This window comes from Mus musculus, chromosome 8 (assembly GCF_000001635.26).
Source record: "Mus musculus strain C57BL/6J chromosome 8, GRCm38.p6 C57BL/6J".
NCBI lineage: Eukaryota > Metazoa > Chordata > Mammalia > Rodentia > Muridae > Mus > Mus musculus.
In genome coordinates, this window is record NC_000074.6 from 95,863,345 (window position 1) to 95,889,412 (window position 26,068).

Below are 26,068 nucleotides of genomic sequence, written 5' to 3' on the forward strand. Positions count from 1 at the left end.
AGGAAAGCCTGAGTTCAGATCCCCAGAACTGATGTGAAAAGCTGGGTGTAGCAGAGTGCTCCTGTAATTGTAGTCCTCCAAGATGGGAGCATCCTGGCAAACTTGTGGGCCAGGGTAGCTTAGATGGTTAAATTCCAGGCCAGAGAGACACCGTGTTTCAAAGGTGTGGAAGGCCTTTCAGGACTGACATTCAAGATTGTCCTCAGACCTTCACAAGGGTGCCATATAACACACACACACACCCCTACCTGGAGGTCACCAAGCAATGTACTGGCAATCTCAGAGCAATAACAACGTAAAAGATGGGAGTGGGTGGGCAAAGGTAACATCCTCAGGTCTTGGAATAAAGTCCCGAATCATAGCTCACCTCTCCCAAATTAGGATTTTACTAAAACGGATGGCTCCAGCCTAGCATATTGATGTCACAGTGCCAGCCTCTCCCTTACTAATCTTCCACACCGAGGATGGGGGCTGGTAGCCCATGATTGTCCTAGATCTGGTTCCTGTCACCTTTTATTTAGCTATGAATTCAATTCCGCTAGACAGCTGGAGTCACGTCTACCCCTCTATCCTTCCATAGGCTCCTTTGGGAGATAACTCCAGTCTCCTGATGTCTGAGGAATTACACTTATGGCCCAGAACCAGCTGAAAGGCAGGATGAAGAGCAAGATGCACTTCCGGTAGTTGATACAATTTGGTTTACAGTCAGCTGGCCGTGACTTCAGACTTCTGGAATATATATATCCACTCTTACCCCTTCCTCTCAGTAAGTAGAAAAGCAGACAGTGGCTGGGTCTATAGTAATTTTATTGTAACAGAGAAACCAGGCGGCAGTACGTCTACATGATTAGAGCAGATGGTGGTTATCTTTCCCAAGGGCGGAGTCTGAGCCGGGCTGGCAGCACACAAACCCCAGAGTATCTCCTTCTGATCCTACCCTGCACGTCTGACTCATGTGAAGAGACAGGCTGTGCAGCCAGGATGGATGAAGAGGTCCAGCTGGGCAGAGGCCCCATCCCAGTAGGAGCCAATCAATCAATGACTGAAGAGGACTCTGAAATCAAGGGCAGGGTCTCTCTCTCTCCACGGCTCTTTGATGAGAGAGGAGGCTATGCAGGAGCAGAAAACCTATGCTCTCCATTCTTATGTAACTCCCCCCATAGGCTGAGGCGGATGTTTGCAGTAGAACGGGATGAGACTCTAGGCTCTAGAACAGCAATGACAAGGGGCAGGCGGACACGACACTACATCTTCTACTGTCCCTGTTGAAGTGGCAACAGACCTGTTGGTTTTTGTAAAGCATAATTTCTGTAATGTGGTCTGCTGACACAGTTTGCTCCACACCAAGAGGACGAACTTGAGGACAACTGTTAATGACAGAACTAGTTATTTTTCTCTTATAGCCTCTATTAGGGGAGGCTCTACTGGGGTCCACGGGGGAGCCCCTGATACCACCTGAGGCTTTAGGTAAAGCGTCTGACCTATTCCAGTGCCATGGCTGACAGGTGTTTGGTGCTGTGATTTTTCTTGCGTGTGTAAACTTTCAGAAAAGCTGGAGACAAAAGGATGAGGGAGTTTGGTTTAGAGCCGACGAAGTTCCAGATACCAGCCGAGGAAGCCTCTGCCCTACCTCTCTTCCGAGGAGCGAGTTCAGTCGCTGAGTTATGCACCGTGGTTGGAAACCGGATCTATTCACCACCACCCACCCTCCCTCACCCTGCACGTGACGCTCACGAGCGCAAAGGCTGTCGGGAAAGTGGTCTCTGTTCCTTTGCACCTGGGAATTACTTGGTGACCTGGTGAATGGCATGGGCAAGGTAGCCCACATTGCCAGAGGTGACCCCTGCCACGGAGATTCGGCCATCCTTTGTCATGTAGACCGAGAACTCCTTGGTCAGCCGCTCTACCTGCAGAAAGAAAAGAGCTAGACAACCACTTCTGGTGAGGATATTATATTCCAGCTTTGACAGGGCACCCAATAGCCAACTTCTTAAATTTTTTATTTTTTCACTTTAAGATAGAATTTAGTGTGTGGATTTTTATTTTTTTAAGAGTAAGAGAATAAAAAGCTATTTTAAAGTTTTAAAGTAGGAACTGGGGTGTGTGAGATGGCTCAGCAAGTCAAGGTGCTTGTTATCACGCCCGATGACCCAAGTTTATTATCAAAACTTAGATGGTAGAAGGAGAAAACCGACTCCTGGGGGCTGGAGAGATGGCTCAGAGGTTAAGAGCACTGACTGCTCTTGCAGAGGTCCTGAGTTCAAATCCCAGCAACCACATGGTGGCTCACAACCATCTGTAATGAGATCTGATGCCCTCTTCTGGTGTGTCTGAAGACAGTTACAGTGCATTCACATATACATAAAATAAATAAATCTTAAAATAAAAGAAAGAAAACCAACTCTTGAAAGTTATCCTCTGACCTACACACGTGCCATAGTACACAGATCAAAAAAAAAAAAAAAGTTAAAAAAGTAGGAGCCAGGCATAATGGCACATGCCTTTAATCCCTGTACTTGAGAGGCTGAGGCAGGTAGATCTCTCTCTGTGAGTTAGAGGCCAGCTTGGTTTACATAATGAGACTCTGTTTCAAAAACCAAACCAAACCAAACCCAACCCAACCCAACCAAGCACATAAAAACATTAAAGTAGGATTATGATTTCTAAGGCATAAAAAGGTAGGGAGAAAAAAAATACCCTCAAAATTAAGCAGCCTCAGAATTCAGTTATATAACCGCTCTTTCCCCTCTTCCTTTGATATACCAGGAGTCATCATAAGTACGAGAAAAACAAGCTATTATAGACCATGTGTAAAACCCGGCACCACAAAAAAACCCAAAAAAACCTCAAAACAAAACCAACATAAAATCTCAAAACAACAACAAAACAAAGAAACCCCACAGAAGTCCTTTTCTGCCTCAAGCCATTACTATCATCACCAAACTGAAAAACAAAACAAAATCAAAAACCAAACAAAAACCCACCCACCCACCCAAAACCTGAAACCAACCCCTACCCCACGGTATGCACACTTCAGAAGACTGCAGCATCACCGGGACACAGACAGAAAAGCAAGTGATAAAAGAGAAAACAAGGACAGGCTGTGTGTGTGTGTGTGTGTGTGTGTGTGTGTGTGTGTGTTGGGGGCAGGGGCACACACCCAATCTCAGCATGCTATATAGGAAAACCTTGGAGAGAGAGAAACAGAGAGCGTGAGAGCTCGCTGGAAAACAAAGCAGGCAGTCCCAGGTCCAGGATGAGATGTGGGTGCTGGAGCCTGAGGCAACATTAATAAAACCTCACCTCACAACACAGCCCCACCACCAAAACCCAACCAACACCACCCAGGAAATATCTCGTGCCCCCTTTACCTAAAAGGGCTCTAAATTAAGGACACTTGAATTAGCAGGTGACCTCGGACAAATTCTGGCTTGCAAAGGGCGGGGGTTGGCTGTGGGGAACCAGAGCCCACTCACCTGCTCTGGCTTTAGGCCGGTGAAACAGAACATGCCGATCTGGTCGGTGATGTGCTGCCAGTTGTGGGAAGAGCCCTCTTTCTTCAGGTTGGAGACCAGCTGGGTCCTCATGCTGATGATGCGGTCAGCCATGCCTTTCACCTCTTGCAACCTGTGAGGAAAGCAGAGGGATGCCGTGCTCTGGCTACGCCCCAACACGGAAGTGAGAGGCCGCACACTCTTTCGCTTGAGCTTTCTCCTGAATGCCTTAATCCTTGCTCCTTACACAGTGTCTGGTGGAGACATTTTTATTTTTTAAGCTTTTTGGTTTTTATTATAAATGCTTTGATTGGCGTAAGTCAGTCTGTGCTCGGTGCTCTTGGAGGCCTGAGGAGAACGTTGGATTTCCTGGAACCAAAGTTTATAGATGGTTGTGAGCAACCATGGAGATGCTGGGAATTGAACCCAGGTCCTCTGGCAGAGCAGCCAATGCTCTCAACAGCTAAGCCACCTCTCCAGCCCCAGATAGTTTAACTGTTATTGTTAAGCGTTCTTGAGTATGGAGGGAAGTTTAAATATCATTTGAAAATAGGAACACTAATTTGTTGGTCAAACAGTAAATCATGACATGATTTTAACCTTGGTGGAACTGACATTCCTGCCTTCACGATGGAGACAATGGTCTAGGCCACATAGCAGGTGCTGAGGACTGAGCTGTGGTCATAGCCCTAAAATGGTTACAGTAGAGGTCAAAGGCCAAACTTGTTAGAGCCATGGCGGCACAAGGCAGCAAAGAGCACTGCAGGCCTGCAGGGCTGTCACAGAGAAGAGAGGGGACAGGAGAGGACAGCTCAACTTGCTCAGTTCTCAACAGTCTCCCCTGTTCTCAGAACTGCCAGCTACAATCCATTCCCTTGGCCCTGCAGGAGATTTCTTTTGTTGGCTTTTTTTCTTTTTTTGTTTTTTTCCAAGACAGGGTTTCTCTGTGTAGCCCTGGCTATCCTGGTACTCACTCTGTAGTCCAGGCTGGCCTCGAACTCAGAAATCCACCTGCCTCTGCCTCCCAAGTGCTGGGATTAAAGGTGTGCGCCACCACTGCCCGGCTTGTTGGATTTTTTTCTTACCAACTGGACCACTCTGACGACACTGAAAGTTTATCTCTCCAGGGTTGTATGCTCGCTTTCATCAACAATCTCTCTATTTCATCAACAGCATCATGCACGGCTACATCAGAGGTGACAGCTGCCAACTAGAGACTAAATAATGTTTTTATTTGAGCCAGTGAGCTGGGAATGGCGGTAAACACCTGTAGTCCCAGTGTAGTGAGAATTCTGGAATCCTGGTTTCTTTAAAGAACACAGAAACATTAGTTATGTTTTCATTTTAACCCACGGGGCTGTGGGGCTGCTCTGGACTGACTGCAGCAGCTGATTATGACTTATTTGCCTTGCGCTCTAGCAGAGGCGTGGTTTGCCAGCTGTAGGTAGTTTGAGATTGTGTGATGTTTAGGAAGCAGAGGCAGGTGGATTTCTGTGTTTGAGAACAGCCTGAGTCACAGTGTAAAATGTTATCGCAAAAGAAGGAAAACAACCAACCAAACAAGCATAAAGAAGTAGTGGGCAGCAGCTGGCTTCACCTCAGCAACATTAATCCTGGCCAGGGCAGGGTTGCTCCTGGCCTCTGAGTGAGATCAGAATTTTAACGTTCGGTGACAAGAGCCACCCAACTTTCTTCACTCTGAAGACCTGGGTCCTAGCGGGTCTAAGCATGAGACCCGTGTGTCTCACGTGCATTGCTCCCTTAGCAAAACCCTGCCACCCTCCAGAGAATCAAGTTCTGACTTCTCACAAAATCAGGATTTCTTCTCTAACTCCCTAAATGCTACTTTGTGTTGTTTTTGAGTCAGCTAGTCCAGGATAGTCTCAAATTTACTTTGTAGCCAAGGTTGTTCTTCCCTGGGACTGGAGTTATAAATGGTTTTGAACCACTACATGGGTGCTGGGAATGGAACCTAGGTCCTCTGCAAGAGCAGAAAGTGTTCCTAACTGCTGAACCATCTCTCTAGTCCAAAATAAATAAAGGCTAAAAAACACTATTAAAAAACAGATTAATATGATTGAGTATCGATAATAAAACCGTAAGTATGCAGAAACACTGATTCAGTGCTCACTAGTGGGACAAAGTACACAGGCTGGGGATCCAGCACAACACATGCTTGTCTTCATGTATGAGACCCTGGGTCTCAGCCAGGCGAGGTGGTGCACGGCTTTGATCCCAGCACTTGGGAGGCAGAGGCAGGCAAATTTCTGAGTTTGAGGCCAGCCTGGTCTACAGAGTGAGTTCCAGGACAGCCAGGGCTATACAGAGAAACCCTGTCTCGGGGGGGGGGGGGGGGGGGGGGAGAAAGAGACCCTGGGTCTCACCTCCAGCATCACAATACAAAAATATCTTTTGGAGGACGTTTCCTGTGCTAGGTATTTCAACTGAACTTGAATTCAAGGAAGGTAGGTTTTATTTACTAAATGTGAGATGCCAGAATGAAAGAGCCTGCCGTTTCTGAATTTATGGGGAAATACTAGACTTATCTGTGCCAACAAAATGCACACTTCCTTCTCTTCCATCTGCCTTTTCCATTCATGGAGCTGTAGCACGGAACAGCTAGTAATCGTTACCATTGCTTCCGCAAGTCTGGAGAAGTCAGGATGGTTGCTGCGATCCGGGCCCCATTGAGAGGTGGGTTGGAATACAGGGGACGGATCAAGATCTTCAGCTGTGACTCCACCCTTTTGGCTTCTTCTGCATCTTTGCAGACCACCGTGAAGGCTCCCACACGCTCACCTGAAAAGACAGAGGATACTGTCTTCTAGCAGGCTGAAACAAATAGTGAGGACATTTGCTACGTGGTATCTGCTTCTGTCAGAAGAACCACAACAGTAGCTTGTTTTGAGACAAGAGTATCAACACTCTGTAGCCTAGGCTGGCATGGAGACAAGTGATTCTCCTGTCTCAGCCTTCAGAGAGCCTGGATTACAGGAATGAGCTACCACACCTGGCGTAATAGTTCCTTATTAGAAATAAACAATGTTTGACCAGTCAGAAGGGTGAATTTTGAATTGAGTCACAACTGAAAGCGTTCAGGGTCTTTTAAAAATACCCCCCCCCCCCCCCCGCAAAAGAGGGTTTCTCTGTGTAGCCCTGGCTATCCTAGAACTCACCCTGTAGACCAGGCTCGTATTAAGCTCACTGGTATTCACCTGCCTCCCTGCCTCTACCTCCAGAGGGCTAGGATTAAAGGTGTGTGCCACTGTGCTTGGCATTACCATTTTTTTTTAAATTTACTATTTCACCCCACCCCCCACCCCTGGGCTGCTGTGGTGCACCACTGTGTGTATGTGAAGGTCAGAGGACAATTTGTGGGAGTCAGTCTCTCCTTCAGCCATGTGGGTTCAATTTGGTCATCAGACTTAGTGGCAAGCACTTTACCTATTGAGCCTTATTGCTGGCCCAGGATGTCTTTTTAATGTCGTATTTATCTCCTTAGCTCTCGTATCAATTATTTTGCATGCAGAAATAACCAACTTTTAAAAATTATTTATTGTTTATGTAAGTACACTGTAGCTGTCTTCAGACACACCAGAAGAAGTCTTCAGATCTCATTACAGATGGTTGTGAGCCACCATGTGGTTGCTGGGATTTGAACTCAGGACCTTTAGAAGAGCAGTCAGTGCTCTTAACTGCTGAGCCATCTCTCCAGCCCCTTCATTTCTTTTTTTTTTTTCTTTCTTAATTATAGGAATTTAAAGACATTGAAGATATGTCTGAGAAAATCTACAGTACTTTCCCCCCCATCTTAGGAATACTGCATATTAGCAACATGCAAATTCAGGTAAATTGTCCCTGTAGAGTCTCTGCTTTGTGGCATTCTCCCCAAGCTCTCCTTTGAGAACACACCTTACATTGGGCCCTCTGGCTTACCGTACAGGCCCATGTTCTTGGCATACGATTGGCAGAGGCAGACATTGATGCCCTGCTCGATGAAGTGCCGCACGGCCCAGGCATCCTTATCACCATCACCGCTGGCAAAGCCTTGGTAGGCCATGTCAAAGAATGCGAAGAGATTCTTTTTCTGGGAAGGAATGAGAAGACCAGTGTTTGAGGCAGGCCAACTGCTGATGCCCGACTACCGTATGTGCTGTGAGCACCATGATTGCCTACTTCACCCCCAACACAGCCAACCGCTTCTTCACACAGGGCAGTAGGGGAGATGTCTGAATTCCAGTTAATTGATCAACATACTTTAAAGTTTTTTCTTTTTTAAGACTTTTATGGCCATGGTTCTTCAAAAAGAGACCCTTAATCTTTGGTGCAGGAGGCATCCCTAAGGTCTGGGATCTTACTTTTGGGCAGGACTAGCATCAATCTTTCTGATGGGGCACTGTCCTACACCCAGGGCTCACAAGATGACCTTATGAAGCGCTCTCTGCTGGCTGCTTCTGGGCCTTACTCTGTCGTCTGAAGCTGAGATTTGATAGAAGCAGTAAGAATGGGGGGCAGAGGATGATGGGAATATTTCTCTCTGGGAATTCTGATTAGTGTCTTTCGTCACAGGCAGCTCCTCTCAAAGAAAAGGCAATGCTAGCTGGGCGCATGCCTTTAATCCCAGCACTTGGGAGGCAGAGGCAGGCGGATTTCTGAGTTCGAGGCCAGCCTGGTCTACAAAGTGAGCTCCAGGACAGCCAGGGCTACACAGAGAAACCCTGTCTTGAACACCGCCCCCCCCCCCAAAAAAAAAAGAAAAGGCAATGCTGAGCAAGCAAAAGAGGGGACACGGAAATGTGCCTCAAAGGACGAGCAAATAGCCACTGATCGGAACAAATGGAGGAGCCACCGGCAGGCCCCTGGGCCACAACAGCTGCTGTGCCAGAGACAAATTTTTGACAGTTTCATCAGACTTCACTATATCTGGGCTGAAGGATTATTCACATAACCATCGATTAAGGAACCCCTCCCCCTCCCTGGAGCGAATCCACGTGTGGGTTGGGGGCAGGCTCGGGGTTAAGCAACCAGCTCCTGACGCTTCATCCTCCTCACCTTCACCACGGACGCTATCTCCTTCCACTGCTCGGGACGCGGGTCCACGCCGGTGGGGTTGTGAGCGCAGGCATGCAGGAGGAGGACACTCTGCTCTGGGATTTTCTAAGGAGAAACAATCGAGATTTTTGGCTGTGCAGCTTCAAAGGAAACAGCCGACACACTACAGGTCACTGTTAGCCGAGAAGTGAGAAGGAGAACCTAGGAGTCAGTTGGCCTCCTCTAAGTCAGACAATGAAAGTGGCTGGGAGACACCAGAAGTCGGGCCTGGAAAGCCACACTTACTGATATGTCTTCTAGGGCTCCAGAGAAGTCAAAACCGCAAGTCTTGGGGTCATAGTAGCGATAACCTTGGAGCTGCATGCCGGCATCCCTGAAGATGGGCGTGTGATTTCCCCAGGATGGTTTGGGCAGAAAGACATCTCGGCTGAACTTAAAAAACCTTTGCTAAAAGACGGGATAAAAGGGAATGAGAAAATGAAGAAAGAGAACAAAATGCTAATGCTTTCCTGAGAGGAAGTGTTTTGTTTGTTCCTACTGGCTGTAGCAAGATGGCCTGGGTTGGAGGCCAGGCTCTGTGAATTATTCTGGCTGAGGTAAAACACCTGTGCAGGCCCCACCACCTGAAAGTCCCTTACACGGGAATTTGCTGGCTAGTCTTATGTCAACTTACACACACTTAAAATTATTTATATTGTTTTACTTATTATGGTTTTGTTTGTTTGTTTTTTCAAGACAGGGTTTCTCTGTGTAGCCCTGGCTGTCCTGGAACTCACTCTGTAGACCAGGCTGGCCTTGAACTCAGAGATCCGCTGGCTTCTGCCTCCAAAGTGCTGGGATGAAAGGTATGTGCTCTTTATTTATTATATTTTAATGTGAGATCTTGTGGGTTGTGATGGTTTGTATATACTCACCCAGGGACTGGCACTATTAGAAGGTGTGGCCCTGTTAGAGTAGGTGTGGCCTTGTTGGAATAGGTAAGTCACTGTGGGTGTGGGCTCTAAGATGCTCCTCCTAGCTGCCTGGAAGCCAGTATTCTGCTGGCAGCCTTCAGATGAAGATGTAGAACTCTCAGTTCGGCCTGCACCATGCCTGCCTGGACACTGTCATGCTCCCACTTTGATAATGGAGTGAATCTCTGAACCTGTAAGCCAGCCCCAACTAAATGTTGTTTTTATAAGAGTAGCCTTGGTCATGGTGTCTGTTCACAGCAATAAAACAGTAAGACAGAAGTCGGTACCAGGGACTGGGGTATTTATGTGATAGGCCTGACCATGCTTTTGTTTGGAAGAATGTGGTTTTTGGGGCTTTGGATTTGGAAAGCAGTAGAATGCTTTTATTGGGGCTTAATGGCTGTCCAAGTAGGAATATGGAAGACTTTGTTACTGAGACTGACTTAAACTATGCAGACCTGGTCTAAGAGATTTCAGTGGAGAATTTCAGTATGTGGCCTAGAGACTGTCTTGGTGGTATTTTGATGAAGAATGTGGCTACTTTCTACCCTTGTCTAAAGCGTAGGTGAATCTTAACTGAGAACATGCCTTCGTAAGATCCAGCTGAAAGGTATTTTCTTAATTAGTGATTGATGTGGGAGAGCCCAGCCCATTAAGGGTAATGTCATCCCTGAGCTGGTGGTCCTGGGTTCTATAAGAACGCAGGTTGAGCAAGCCAGGGAAACAAGCCAGTAAGCAGGACCCCTCCATGGCCTCTGCATCAGCTCCTGCCTCCAGGAGCCTGCCATGTCTGAGTTCCTGTACTGACTTCCTTCAACGATGAACAGTGATATGGAGAGTGTAAGCCAAATCCTTTACTCTCCACTTAGTTTTTGATCATGGTGTTTTTGATGCAGCAACAGAAAACCTGACTAAGACATGAATTGGGTAAGTTTATTAAAACACATGCTCTCTACTAATACTGCATGCATGCTGTGCTGCTGGGAATAGTGGCCCACACCTTTAATCCCAGCACTTGGGAGGCAGAGGCAGGAGGGTCTCTGAACTCTACAGAGTTCCAGGACAGTCAGAGATACATAGTAAGACCTCGTTCTGAAACAACCAAACAAAAACTCCAAAACCAAACTTAAAAACCAAAAACCAAACAAACAAAAACTAAAACCCCGTTATATGCTCAATATACTTTATTCCTTATAATTTCCCCATAGTGCTTTCTTTCACCAGACGACGGGAAACTTGCCAGTTCTGTGGGAAGAGGAAGCCTGGTGCTGGGTGAGCAGCCACACACAGGCTAGGAAGTGCTATTAACCTCCTGCTGAAAGTTCAGTTTTTAAAATTATTTTATGTATATGAGTACACTGTCACTCTCTTCAGACACATCAGAAGAGGGCATTGATTGGATTACCATCAAAGGTGGTTCGGCACCACCATGTGGTTGCTGGGAATTGAACTCAGGACCTCTGGAAGAACAGTCAGTGCTCTTAACTGCTGAGTCATCTCTCTGCACCCCCCAACCCCCTGCCACCCCCAAAAGTTCATTCTTGAAAGAGTTCCACTCACCAGAAAACTGGCCCCGACCCTTAAGGCTCCAGTCCCGGAAATGGTCTGCACAGTGACGAACTGCAGGGGATACACAGAGTCAGTCTCTCTACCCTTTACACTTCAGAACTTCATTCTTTTAGCTATTTATTTGTATAGGGATCGTTATTTGATAGTTGTATAGGGATATTTATTTACTTTATGAATATCTTGTCTGCATGTTTGTATGTACACCATGCTCATGCCTGTTGCCCTAGAAAGTCCAGAGGCATCAGGTCCTTTGGAACTTCAGATCTGGAGTTACAGTTGGTTGTGAGCTGCCATGTGGGTGCTGGGAATCAAACCCGGGCTCTCTAGAAGAGCAACAAGTACTATAAGCCACAGAGCCATCTTCCCAGCACCTGTTACTTGTACTGTATATGCCCCGTGTATATGGGCATGGGGTATACGCATGGCATGGCATGCATGCATATGTGTGTGGGGAAGACAGAAGACAATGCCTTGGAGCTTGTTTGTTTTTCCTTCAGCCTTCATTGTGGGATCTGGAGACTGAACCCAAATCATCAGGCCTGTGCAGCAAGCACTTTATCTGCTAAGCCATTTTGCTGGCCCTACAAGTGAATTCTGGATGGTGAATTCCATATAACCATCTGTGTTATATGGAAAATTTTAGGATATAAAAACTCTATAAAAACTCTTTCTTAATAGAATAAAGGAGTGGTTTCTGCACACACACATACACACACACAAATATAAAGACATTAAAATAGTCATTATATTCAAATGCTAGTTTAGAAATAAACAGTAGTCAACAAGTATATTATTCTTTGTAGTGCTGAGGACTGAACCTAGGGCTTTTACACATTCGAGGCTAGTATTCCACTAGTGAGATATTAATACTTCATGCTTTTAAATCTTAGGCAGAAAAATAAATTTGAAAGTATGTCCATTAAGCCACATCTTCCCTTTTTCTTACAAAAAGAAAGTAACCCACAGTCAGTGTCTTTATTTTAGGATCACGGCCTCTCTGTCCATGCCCTGGGACAGGGCAGCAGAGGACAGCCATACCAGCCCTGCCCCCATACTCATGGCTGCTTCTCCCGTCTAAGCTGGAAGCTTAACACATGATTGTGGGGACTAATTATAGGCCCAGGGAGGCATTTGTAACAAAATGCGGTATAAAAAACACGAAAGTCATCAACACCACCACCAAGCAGGGCCAAGGTTATCGGTCAAATTCTGTCAAATCTTCAAGATAATCGATATCGTTAAACTTCCTATCAGTAAGCGTGGTCACCATTACACACATATTAACTGAGTTAACATTTCTCGTATCAAGCTCAAGCCCGACCCGCTGGCTTACCCGGCCGCTTTTCAACACTTCATTGTTCTCGCCCAGGGCCAGTTCTGCAGAAGCCTTACAGAATTCAGCCAGTCCCCCAATGGGCAGGTATTCTTTGTCCAAATTTTTTGCAGCAATCTGGGCCTCTGCCTAGACAAGAAAACATAAGTCTTAGTTTTTTCTTCTGCCCTCGTCCTACTGAAATGACAATAAACGGTTTCTGAAGTAAATGTCAGAGGCCACGTTGCTATTTGGGCTGCCTATGAACTCCTGGGCCTTCATGGTCTTCCTGCTCAGCCGGGACTGGCCACTTGGCAAGCCTAATATTCCATATGAAGTTACTGTTTAAGGATAAGTGGAATAGTTGACATTTTGTATCATAGAACAGAAATAACTTTTACTAGTTTATATTTTAATATCATTTTTGTGAAATAAAATTGTATTTATTTTGAGGTTTCCTTATATGTGGATTATTAGTAAAGTGGTTTGGATGAGAATGTCCACAGGCTCATATGTTCGACTACTCCATCCCAGCTGGTGGAACTGTTTGGGAAGGGTTAGGAGGCGTGGCCTTGTTGGAGGAAGTGTGTTTCTCTGCCTCTCACTTGCAGATTGAGTTGTGAGCTCTCAGGTATTCTTCACCACGGAGTCACTCTGCTGTCAGGGACTTACCCTCTGAAACCATAACTCAAACACTATGACTTGCTTGATGTCACTGTTTTTGTCACAGCACCTGAAAAGTACCTAAGACATCTAGTCTGGCTTGAGCCTGCCAATAACTTGTTTCAACCTCCCAAGTCCTGAGATTTTTTTTTTTTTTAAAGATTGATTTATTTATTATATGTGTGTACACTGTAGCTGTCTTCAGACACTCCAGAAGAGGGCATCAGATTTTATTACGGATGGTTGTGAGCCACCATGTGGTTGCTGGGATTTGAACTTCAGACCTTCAGAAGAGCAGTTGGGTGCTCTTACCCACTGAGCCATCTCACCAGCCCAAGTCCTGAGATTTTTAAGATTGTTTTGAGACAGGGTTTCTCTATGTCGAAGTAGGCTGTCCTAGAACTTTCTATATAGAATAGGCTGACCTTGAACTACCAGAAATCTACCTGTGTTTGCCCCCTGAGGGCTGGGATTAAAGTAAGTACCACCGTGTCCAGGACAATTACTGGGGTGTGTGCCATCATCCTGGCTAAAGGGTTTTATATGGAAAGGAAAGGTCTTTCTTGGTTATCATGTAACATAATAGGGCTCTCTTGCAATACAAAATAATGAAATTTATGAGCAACCTGTTAGGTGTGTGAGATGACAAAATCCAACTAAATGTATAAAAGGAATGCAGGTCAGGGTATATGCCAGTCGTTGTTGGGGAACTTACACTGTGACAGTGGGAGAGATGGTCCCCCTTCCTGACTCAAAGGGCTGTGGTGAACTGTTGAGATAACAGATAGCAGTGCTTGGTTGTGGTCTAGCCTACAACAATAGCTTATCAATCACCGAATACATTTTTAGAATTCTTGTGATGTGATGTGTTTGCATGCCAGAAAACACTCTATCACATCTAGTATCTCCAGCCTCGAATAACTTCTGAATGTAACTAAAACTGGAGAATGAAAGAAGCTGTAGTTCATGAAGGGTGGATAGCACAAGCCTCTCTGGGTGAGGATTTCACCACAGCAATCACCAGAGAAATGGAACTAAGAGTAGCTGCACCCGCAGCTGGCTATTTCTCTCCTTAAGAGAGGATGTTAAAATTGTCATCCCCTTGTGCCCCCTCAGGATTAGGCACCACACCTGACTTATAATCTTACAGGCCTTGTGGTTTTAATCTGCTTTCTCAGGGAAGGAAAATCATGGTCTAGAAAAGCCAGGTGATTCACAAAGCCAGAGCCAGGACCTAGGGGGGCGGGGTCTCGGAGTCCTGGTCCAGCACTCCTTTTGGCTCAGGTTCCACATCCTAGCTGGCAGGAGACGAGTGCCAAGCTCACCTTCCGGACACTGGGGAGCACGTAAGGTTTTCCGTTATCATCCCGGTAGGCACCAACTCCCAGGTTCATCTTCTTGCTGTTGGTATCTCTCTTGAAGGCTTCGGTAACGCCCAGGATGGGATCTGGAGGTCCCATTTCAACATGGGTCCACCAGGAGCTGAAATGAGAAATAGGTTACCCCAGCCATGAGCTCGATTCCTACAGCCAGGTATGTCTCTGCTCTGCCAAAGATCCATGTTGGCATGTGTGTATCACAGAACAGGCACCAGCTATCCAATAGCACAAAAGCCTTCAGAAGACTGGAGATCAGCACAAACATGAAAAGATGCAGAAAGATAGCACCAAGTTATTTTGGGTAGGATAGGGTACAACCACAGCTTTAAAACATTTTTTTCCCTTCAGCTTATTAATGAATAATGAAGGCGTGGCTCATATACATCGGGGCACGTTATCCAGCTGTAAAGAAAAGTGAAAATTAAAGTTTCAGGTAAGCGGACATCACCAGTAAGTGTTATGAGTGGGGTAACTCGGACCCAGAAACAGACGCTGCCTGCATGTTCTCTCCCTAGCTCAGAGTCTTTAGATGCACGTGTAAAACCTGGAGCCACCACAGAAATCAGGAAGATAAAAGGGACCATGGAGACCCACTGCTAGAGAGGGGGACTGGAAACAGGTGCAATAAAGGGGGGAATGGGAAAACAAGGGAGCCGTTTTAACTGGGAAGCAGAAAGGGAGAGGAAGCCAATAAGGTGGGGGTGGGGGTGGGGAGTTGTCTAAAAGGCTTGAAAAGCCATAGGGAAACAGTTTTCATTCGGTTTACATAGACACTTGCCAAGGAGATGCCATTTGTATGACAATGCTCCTCAAGCACATTAGGCTACCTAACAAGAGTGCCAGGCACGGGAAACCTTCCTTTGGCTTGTTGGTCAGGCGAGTCTAAGAGACTCCCAAACTAAGATGGCTAGTGCCCTTGTCCTCCGAGAAACTGAAAGTAAGCTCCCCATTGCTGAAAATAGCACCTGCCAGACAAAAGCCTGGGAGAAAGTGATCTGGAAGCCGCCTGCTTTCTCATCTTAGCCTAAAAGGCTCTGGCAAGCTGCCAAGGGGGAGGAGCAATCGCCAGTCCTATTCAGCCTTAACATTTACAAACCACAACAATGACCAGCAAAGGCAAAATAGTTCCAAGCTCGCAAGACTGATACTGTGTATCTTGTGGCAATCCACAGCTGTCCAGCCTATCTGAAGTTTCACCTAGAGAATTCATGCCTTGTAGCCGGTGATTGTTACTTTGTGTAGGGGTTTCTTTATTCCACCTTTCCCTACCCGTTTTCCTTCCACCCTTCCACCCCCTAACACCTGAGAAGAATGATAGCTAGGAAAGGAAAGAGATCCCTGAATAAAGTCAAGGGTTGGAAAGGGGGTTAGACTACTTCCTGCTGACTAGGGGTGTCAAGTTCCTTAGGGGCAAGTTTGCTCTTTGTTGTCAGGATATCAAATTTGTTTCTTACACCTTTTTTTTCTTTTTACACTTTTATACTACTTAACAAACCTTGACCAACAGCAACCAACAACCCACCTCTTGGGGGGTCTAGTATTTATTTATTTGTTTATTTTTCAAGACAGGGTTTCTCTGTATAGTCCTGGCTGTCCTGGAACTCACTCTATGAGCAGGCTGTCCTTAAACTCAGAAATCTGCCTGCCACTGCCTCCCAAGTGCTGGGATTAAAGGCACATACCAGCACTGCCAGGCTATTTATTTTTAAAGATTTTACTCTCTATATATGAGTATACTGTAGCTGTCTTCAGACACACCAGAAGAGGGCATAGGATCCCATTATAGATGGTTGTGAACTACCATGTGGTTGCTGGGATTTGAACTTAGGACTTCTGGAAGAGCAGCTGGTACTCTTAACCGCCGAGCCATTTCTCCAGACCCTGGGCCTACGATTTATATGCCCTCTGAAAAGTCTCCAGAATTCCAAACATCACACAATTGCACAAAGTATCTGCAGCTGGCCAAATCATGCCCTGCCAGAGAAGAAAGCAAATCATGGTTGCTGTGGACAATCTGAGGCAGTCCCACGTGCCACACCTGGGATTAAAATGAAAACATTCATATATAGCCCAGAAAACAAATGAACAAGTACACCGGTATGCCTAGCTTGTGTAGTTGCTGGGGATCGAACCCAGGCCTTTGTGCATGCTGGACAAGCGTGGCTACCAGTTGAGTCATATGTCCAGCCTCTGGCTTGAAATCTAGGTCAGGTGCTTCTGTGTACTGGAGCTTACACTAGGATTTCTGCAGCTTAAACTACAAAACAAAGCCTACCCTTACTATGTGTCAATAATATGGAAAGACTAAGTGCCTGCCTGACATGTTTTCCACCTCTGGACGGTACTGGCAGACTAGATTGCAAAATCCTAGTTCTCAGTACTTAAAGCATCAATTCATAGGCTTCCTGGCAAATGTGAAACCACATTTCTACTACTTTGAATGCACTACCTTAAAATACGTTTTGCGGCTTGTTTCATTCTTAACCAGTGTAATTTTAGGAAAAACATGTATTAGATGAATACTTAACCCAGGTGAAAGGCATAGTATTTATTATTAATATATATTTTATTTCTATTTATTTATTTATGGTTTTTCGAGACAGGGTTTCTCTGTATAGCCCTGGCTGTCCTCGAACTCAGAAATCCGCCTGCCTCTGCCTCCCGAGTGCTGGGATTAAAGGCGTGTGCCACTACCCCCGGCATTAATATATATTTTAAAAAGAATTTATTTTATGTATATGGGTATATTTGTAGCTGTCTTCAGACACCAGAAGAGGGCATTGGATCCCATTGCAGATGGTTGTGAGCCACCATGTGGTTGCTGGGAATTGAACTCGGGACCTCTGGAAGAGTAGTCAGTGCTCTTAACTGCTGAACCTTCTTCCATCCAGCCCTCATTAATATATTTTATTTTTAATTGCTAGTGAAGGGTTCTACTACTGGGGTATAAGTCATAACCCAGTTTGAATTTTTTAAAAAATATGTTTAGGCTTAGAGGAATTGAACAGGTCATATTTCTCACCCCCTTGCTAGCACTAGGAGTTACTAAGGTGCATTTGTTCCAGTTACAGAGCCCTAGAGATACCTTGCATATTTCCCTAGTTTAGTTTAAGTCTGTTTCTGTTCACTTAACTCTCTAGGAAACCACCTATCTCCTTAGGCTTCTCTTGGCTGTGGCAGTTTCCATTTCCTTGGTTTTGGTGACATTGATGCTTTTGGTACATTCTAGCCAAATACATGCCACCGGCCTCCCTTTGGAGGTTTTTCTCATAATCATATTGGGGTAAAGTGTTTCTTCTGGGAACAATTCTATTTCGTGTTATTGAAGACAATTTCTAATAACCTTTCCATGTTCAAACAGTGTGTTAACTAATGAACTGGTTCTGTAACTACAGATAATTTCTGACAGACAATGAATTCTAAGTATATTTTAAAGTCTTTTGACATTCTCTATGGAGTCATTTTATGGGCATGCGCTCTGGCACCACTTTAATAGGGGATAAAGGACACATGTACTAAACTATGTCAAGTGCTTTCTTGTTTGTCCGTGTGGGGATTCACAGCACCGCCTCCCCCCACCCCCCATTTTCACTGGAAACAGAAGTTAAAAGGAATTTAACAAGTGGTTGAAAACACTCCACTAGGAGAAATACAACTGTTTTTTTTTTTTTTTTTTTTCAAGGAGGGAAAAGGCCGTTTGTTCTGAACCCTTTAGTTGTTGGTTCAGGATTCCCTTTTACTCTTAAAACTTTGAGGAATCTAAAGAACTTCTGTTATTTTTCTCCTTACCTGAGATTCAACTATACAAATGTCTGTAGTGAGGCCTGGGCACCTGGGGTCATAGGTGCAGATTGGCTTCAGCCTCTGGCTGGAGAAGCCCACTTGGTACTGTGGGCTAAATGCTCTCTCTATTCCCTCTCACTATGTAGCTCAAGGTGGCCTGGAACTACTAAGCCACTTGCCCACAGATCCCCTGACTGCTGGGATTACAGTGTCTGGCAGTTAGCACAGTTCCTGAGCTCGCAGTGGGTGGTGTATGTTAGTCGGAGCTCCTAGTTGCAGCTCCTCCCAAAGCTTCCACTTGCGTGGGGCTTAGCTATTAATATTTACTGTGTTGGGGACTAAACTTGAGAAATTTGTTAGCTATTAACCATCTGAAAACAGGAATCATGGAAAACCATGTGCATTACCATAAATAACACCTTGTATTGCTATGAAAATAGTTTTGACCCGCCAGGTGTGGTGGTGCCTGCTTGAAGCCTCAGCATATGATAGTATCAGATATATGAAAGGGCATGTGAGGACAAATTCAGATGGCGAATCCTGTTTCCATCTCTCTCTCTTTCTCTCCTTCCTTCCTTTCCTTTGTGGTTTCAAGGTTTCCTCTCCAGTGACTATCTTCAGGCTTTTGAGAGTGGTAATGGGGACCTAGGCAACCAGAGGGGGAAGCCCTCATTGCATCTTCAGAACAAGCACAGAGCTTTGTACGGGGACCCTCTTTATGCCCTGGCAGACAGCTTTGGGGAACTTAGCATCTACTTGCATATTGGAGTTCCTGTCTCCTTCATGCAAATGTTCAGGTTTCCAGTGATGAGTGCACTTGCCAGTGTCGACTGTATGTTCTCAGGCCACGGTTTTGATGCTGTCGTCACAGCAGCCTTCCTAACACTCACTTGGGCAGGAACCATCCTGCCAGGCCCAGGGTGGGAAGCAAGTATCGGAGAGAACGTGGCGAGCAGTGGTGCCTGGTTGATAACTGATGCGTCAACGTGTTTAGAGTTTGTTCAATCTGGATGGCCTAGGTTGCCTGGTAGTGATAACTTTACTTGCTACCACATAAAACACCCTTTTTTACCTTTTCCAATCAGCTCAGACAGTAGAGAGTGTGCTTTCCTAGATGGTTTCCCTAAACTTAAGGCTGACTCCATTATGGTCCTGATTAAACCCAGATTCTCTGGCTAAGAATTATTTTCAGACTTATGTTTGTGTATGAGTGTTTTGCCTGCATGTGTATATGTGCACAGTGTGCATGCCTGGTGCTAGTAGAGGTCAGAAGAAAGTGTCAGATCCTGTGGAACCAGTTATGGATGCGTGTAAGACTTCATGTTGCTGCTGGGAACCAAACCTGGGTTCTTTGCAAGAGCAACAAGTACTCTTAACTGCGGAGCCATTTCCCTAGCCCCCAATGTGAAGATTCTTCACAACTACGCTGCACATTTAGTTTTAACGGTTTATTGTCATTTTTGGATAAACAGGTAAAGGATGGTTGTTCCCCAGGGAATCATGGTCCTATTTCAATTACATGACCAAACTTCCCCTGCTGGCTCTTTACGATTCCTAAAACTGGATATGAACTATAACTAAGTAGAATCCTCAGGCTTTCATTTAAAACCGTGTTTGGAATATCCTGAAAAATATTAGCTTTCCTTATGATAAATGCACCCTCTTGGCAGAATGTAACTGAAGGCTGTTACTTCATGTTAGACTACTCCTCTGAGGAAAAGTTCATTTTACAGTTTTTCTTAGGAGAGATAAGCAAGAAGCCTTTTATAGTTTCATTTTATATAAACAAAGTTGTATGTATGTATGTATGTATGTATGTATGTATGTGTGGGGTGTCTACAGGCTGGCCTCAAACTCATATGAAGATCCAGTTGGCTCCGAGTGTTAGGATTAAAGGTGTGGGCCATCATGCCTGGCTCTATAAAGAAAGTCTTTAAGGCAGTGGTTCTCAAACTTCCTAATGCTGAGACTCTTAAATACAGTTCTTCATGTTGTGGTAACCCCCCTCCCCAATAAAATTATTTCATTGCTACTTCATAACTGTAATTTTGCTACTGTTATGCCCCCTGCCCCTGGCAGGCTGTGGAAGTGGGTGAGCTAACTGGGGGCTAGTGCTGGAAAGCTCACCCTTGAGGTGCCCGCATAGGAGAGCTGGTGGGGCCGAGCAACTCAGCTACCACCCAGGCCCAGATCCAGGGCTTTGAGTTGGCCTGTTCACTGCTGGAGTATGTGAAAGGCCTGTTCCTGCAGATGCATCTCTAAGATACAGGGCAACATTGGGATATACAAAAGGAGCTCCAGTAAGGATCCAGGATTGATAGTGTAGCAGAAGCCAGAGACCTTGAACCAGACCAGCGACTCATTGCAATGAACATTCGCAAATAAAGATGCATGGGCAATAAGGTACACTTTGGGACACACACTGATACACTACAGCATATATATATATATATATATATTTTTTTTTTTTTGGGGGGGTGAGGGGAGAAGGTTGCAGGGGCAGAGGGGTAGACATGAACGGACAGGGAGATGAGTGGGACTGGGGTGCATGATATGAAATTCACCAAGAATCAACAAAAAGTTAAAGAAAAAGAACAGCTGTAGGTTTAAGGTGTCCTATGGTGGTGCTCATAAACTGGCCATGTGCTAATGTTCTAGGAGTTAGGACTGTAAAGAGTAGAATATTAACCAATATTCCTAAGAGATTAGATGTGGGGTGACCAGAAGGGAGACATTGACAGTGCAGCCTGGCTGTGAGTCACAGTGATGACTTTGGGATAGGGAACTGAGAATGTTTTTGGCGAAGCCCCCAGAAAGAAAACCCAAGTCCTTGAAGGAAAGTTGTGTGTGTGGGGAGTGGGGGCTTCCGGGAGGAGGGGCCCTATGAGCTGAATGCTAAGGAGGAGAGGGGTAGGAGGAAAACTGCCTGTAACACAGGCTTAGGAATGAAGGCGGGGGTGGGGGTGGGGGGGTGGGAGCTGCACGCTGCACGCTGCTGCAGTAGAAACCCGGAGGTACGGAAATCAGGCTCCGGGTGACTTAGGAGAAATGTCCAAGTTCTTTCATCTGTCTAGCTTCTGCCAAACGCTCCAGCAGGGCGCAGTGAATTATTCACTAGGATTTCCTAGCCAGCCATGTCCCGTGAAAAGTGCAGCCAGTTAGTACTCCTAGGCAGCCTCACTCACGAGTGATACTAGTGGCAGGCTCCGCCCAACCTGGTGGGGCTCTCAAAGGAACCTGTGCTTGGTGAGCTGCTAATTCTGCTTTTTAAGAGCAGATCCCCCCCACCCCCGGCTTGGGATTTCCCAGGGTTTTACTTCTTTTCAGTGGTGTCTTTTAATAGCTTGTCCTGGCCAAACTGCTGGGATTCAAGTAGCTTACCCACTTATGAACTGGGTGAGTAGAGGCAAGAGAAAGGGACTCCAATCTCAGGAATCCTCATCTGTTAGATGTGGCTTAACAGTAACGGTATCTATCTCAGAGGGTCGGCATTAATAAAAACACAGTCAGAGGCGCCAGGCACAGTGTTTCTGATGGGCACTGGCATTAGTCTTGAAGTCATTTACTACAGTTTCACTTGTCACCATTCAGCCCCTGCGATAGAGCCCTGCAAGACCAATATGTGGAGCCTTCAAACAGCATGTGGCCATAGGAACTTATGGCCAAATGCATCTCTTTCTGGCTTTAAAATTATTATTATTTTACATTCTCAGGTGACGTGACCTTTTCCCATTCTTAGCTCGAGGCAAGGAATGAAAAATTATTCCTTAGCCATGTAGTGTTAGAGCACACCTTTAATCCCAGTTACACAGGAGGCAGAGATAGGCAGATCTCTGTGAGGCCAGCCTGGTCTACAAAGCGAGTTCCAGGACAGCCAGTGCTTGGTTACACAGAGAAACCCTGGTTTCAAAACCAAAACCAAAACCAAACCAATCAACCAAACTAACAACAAAAAAGTCTTCCCTTTCCTCCTGTTAGCAGTTATTGTAAGCTGTGAGGGAGAAAAACATACTTTGAAACAACTCAAATAGGTTTTGGTTGTTTCTCATCCCCAGACAGAAGCCATGCAGCCACCTGCCTGTCCACATCACTGTCATTAAGCATGGAGTGAAATGAATACTTTGACTGTCAAGGGCATTCAAACGTCCAGAGAAGGCGACTTTCATGTTTAAAAAAAGGCCCTTAAACAATGATAGAGCTGCCTCTCGAAAGGGCAGGAGTTATCATTCCTGTTTAACTGTGTGAACAACACATATATAAAATATGTAGCAGATAAATTCTCTAGAAGCCTCAGCCATGAATATTCTTGCATAATTCGTAAAACAAACAAACAAAAAACCCAAAATGCCCCAAACAATTTCCAAATTCATGTCAAGCATGCTAAGCAAAGGGACAGTAATCCTTTGATCAGCTATGACTGATCAAATGTCAGGTTCTCTATGTCCCTCATTATCCCACGCCTTAAAACTGTGAAGATTATAGACCTGGGAGAGCTCTGCTATTTGTAAAGACATAGCATTAGTTGAAAACCAGAGTGCTCCGGGGGTAAACTGATAACCCATGGCCTACAAAATGATTCGTACAATGCCCTTTGGACAGAGACTTGCAGGGCCACAAACATTGAGCAACGGTGACCACTCAACCAAAAGATGCTAGGTACAAAGTATTCAGATAAGCATTACAAAGGCCTCATATTCCCAGAGGTTTAAGCAGCTTTTGAAACGTTTTCTTATTTACAGTCCCACTCTAGCACAGGCTGGCCTGGAACTTTTTTTTTTTTTTTTGTAGCTTAGGAGAATGGACTTTAACTCAAAGCAATTCCCCTGTCTCATGCCCCTAAATTTTTGGTTTCCAGGACCATGTGTAGATTTTGATCTAAAAATGAAAAAAAAAAATGCTGTATTTGTTTATAAAATGAGGGCTTGAAATAAAAATATACAAAGTGAAAGGCATTTCACGGGCCAGGCCTGTATCTCTGGCACAGTGCTTGCCTGGTATGCACTGAGGCCCTGGGTTCTATCCCTGGGGGAAGGGAGAAGGAAGCTGTAGTAACATTAGAAAGCTACAGGTAAAATGACTGCAGCTGTGTCCCAGGCAGGCCTGGTGTACATAGTAAGTTTCAGACTAGCCAGGGCTACGTAACCCCGACACAGAAGCAAGCAAGCGTTTAGATACAACTCAGAACTAAGTTGCCAAGGTCTCTGCTATCCCTTACCTTAAATTCTAACTGGGAAATGACAGAAAAGAAACAGCAGTCAGGCTCTCAGACTGAAATCACTAAGCAGTCACATCCAAGGGGAAACCGGGCCAAGCAGTTTAAGTGAAGGTCAGGTATTTCGGGTATATAGATATACATTACAAACAGGGATATTTCAAGGTTAAAATAACGGGAAAACTGATTTTCCTCCTACCCATACAAGTACCTCATTTTTGTTCTCCAAATTGCAGCATAAATAACTCTCCCCCGTTTCTCCTCCCCTTCAGGTGGGTAGGCGTAAAAGGGCACCCATTGGCATGGAGCCAAAAAAACGGGCTCTGGGAAGGACAGACTGTTCTACTACCTTGAAGATGCTTGAACACATTCAAAGGGAAGAAGGCAAGCATAAAAAGTTACGTAGGCTTCGCTCCCAGTTAGTATGTGCCCCGGGGAGGTGTCTGCCGTACTCCAGGAGACTGTCTCAAATCTGCTCTTCTGAGGCCCAAGGAAGAATCAGGAGTTACTAGTTCCCGTTTAGGCCTGGCACTTTCAGTACACCTTAGTTTAAGATGACTCATTTGTCTTTTTTTAAAAAAGGAAGTCAGTCCTCTTGTCTTGCTCACAGCTGCATCACCAGCAACTGGTCCAGTGCCTGGCTCGGAGAAACTGGGTTACGAAATATTTTAAGGAGCAAAGAGCCGACTGAAATGCAGGGAAAGATTGATGGCTTCCAGTCAACAGAATCTCCCAAGGGTTTAAAACAAAGAAAGTACATTACACTTCAACCCTTTTCCATCCAAAGGCCAGGCTGGTCTGTCAGGGGATAGGGGATCATCAGGCACTACTGTGGTGACACTGAAGGATGCACTACGCCAAGGTCATGGATGCACACCGGATCTGGACGCCCCCAGAACCTCCTTGCATGTGGTCACATTTCCCCCCGTCACGCACGCTGCTTCTACACAGCACTGGCAGATTTAACCCTCTGGACCCCGACAGCTGGACCTGTTGTCCCGCAGGGCAGCTGGTCAAGGACATGCGCGCCCCCCTGCACCACAGCCAATCAGCGACAGGCAGCTCCGGCACCATAGCCAATCGGCTAGAGGATGGCCCAGCGCCACCGCCCACGTGCTCACCCCTTGCCCCGCACCCCACTGTGCTGAGTCCACATCTGGGACCCCCCATCACCCGCTAGAATGGGATTCTGGGTGCAGTCGAGAACCACAATTCCCACCTCGGGGGCTACGCTGGCCCTCTGTCCGGAGATACAGGGGAGGGATGAGGGGTCCTGGGGTCACCCCGGGGCGCAGACACTGGACTCTAAGACTCGGGACAGTCAACCCTTGGGGACACACGAGGTGCGCACGTGTGTCCGATCGCGGGGTGGGGTGCAGGTTTCACAGGGTCCACAGTTCGGCTGGGCAGGGGCAGGCCCGCGGTGCCGCTGCATCTCTGTATCCCTCGGCTCACCTGGCTCTGGCAGAGGCTGCAGCAGCTAGGCCTGGGTGAAAGGCAGCAGCCATCCCGGAGAGGATGCGGCTGGAGTGCAGGAGGGCCATGGTGGGCGGTAAGACGGCAGTGGATGGTGGTAGAGCCGAGATCTGGGGAAGCGTCCGCTGGAACCGAGGCGCGGGCTCCTAAAAGGTGAGGACAGTGACTTCCCTGGGCGTGGCTAGAGCGGCCCTGCGCCTGGAGCGAATCATGTCGCAGCGGCCCCTTGCGGTCGGGGGTAGAACGACGACGCCTCCACGGAGGTCATGGAAACTCGCAAGGGCACTGCTAATCGCTGCCTATAAATCCTGTGAAGCTTGTATGTGAGGATGCGCAGTCCACAGTGCTCAGCGCTCTGCTTCCAGTTAATCATCCGCTACGCTAGAGGCAGCTGCCTAGCGTGCCAGTTTGAAAGAAGGAAAAAAATGTAAACTGACCCGAGGAAGTATTTTTTTTTTTTCCTAATGCTCCAGTGTGGTTTTCCTTTCAACCCACTAGTTTCCCCAAGTGCAAGTCTCTCAAGGTTCAGAATGCTTTCATGTCCCTGTTAGAGGACAACAGGCATATTTTGTGGGGCAGTTGTGAGTATTAACTTGTGAGATTAGCAGATTATGCCCTAAAAAAAAAAAAAAAAAAAAAAAAAAAAAAAAAAAAAAAGCCTGATTAGTCAATACAAAATTACCCAGGACCAACGACAAACTTTTGCACATCAAGTCTTCATAATTATGTTTGGAAGAAATGAATAAGCTTTTAAAGGCTGGGAGAATGAATTTGAGACAAGTCCACAAGTTGACCGAATTCACTCTGAACATGGGCCATTATTTCCCAGGGATGCCTTGCAGAAATCTGTATAGATTGCCAGTCTAATTTCTCCGGCCACTTCAGTTGTCTGTGTGATTGTTATCAAATCTGGGGGCCACAGCATGTGCTGCAAACCAGGCCCAGGTCACTGGTCCTCAAACAAAGTAAAATAGTGAAAAGCAGAAAAAGATTTACTTGCTGGGTGGTGGTGGTGCATGCCTTTAATCCCAGCACTTGGGAGGCAGAGGTAGGTGGATTTCAGAGTTCGAGGCCAGCCTGGTCTACACAGAGAAACCCTGTCTCGAAATTTTTTTTTTTTTTTTTTACTCAATGTGGCCACACTAGGAAGTTGGACAGAAAGATCCAGTTTTCCT

At 46.0% G+C, this 26,068-nt stretch overlaps 1 protein-coding gene across 1 annotated transcript; it reads right to left on the bottom strand.

The window, feature by feature from the left end:
* Nucleotides 1-788: 788 nt before the first annotated feature.
* Nucleotides 789-25,057, bottom strand: Got2 (glutamatic-oxaloacetic transaminase 2, mitochondrial). The gene is made up of 10 exons (NM_010325.3): nucleotides 24,873-25,057; nucleotides 14,369-14,525; nucleotides 12,402-12,530; nucleotides 11,060-11,119; nucleotides 8,832-8,993; nucleotides 8,547-8,651; nucleotides 7,431-7,581; nucleotides 6,128-6,293; nucleotides 3,477-3,627; nucleotides 789-1,907 (listed from the first exon to the last, which is right to left on the bottom strand). Exons 1-10 carry the CDS (start codon nucleotides 24,959-24,961, stop codon nucleotides 1,785-1,787), a joined length of 1,293 nt encoding a protein of 430 aa, NP_034455.1. The 5' UTR covers nucleotides 24,962-25,057; the 3' UTR covers nucleotides 789-1,784.
* Between the last annotated feature and the right edge of the window lie 1,011 nt (nucleotides 25,058-26,068).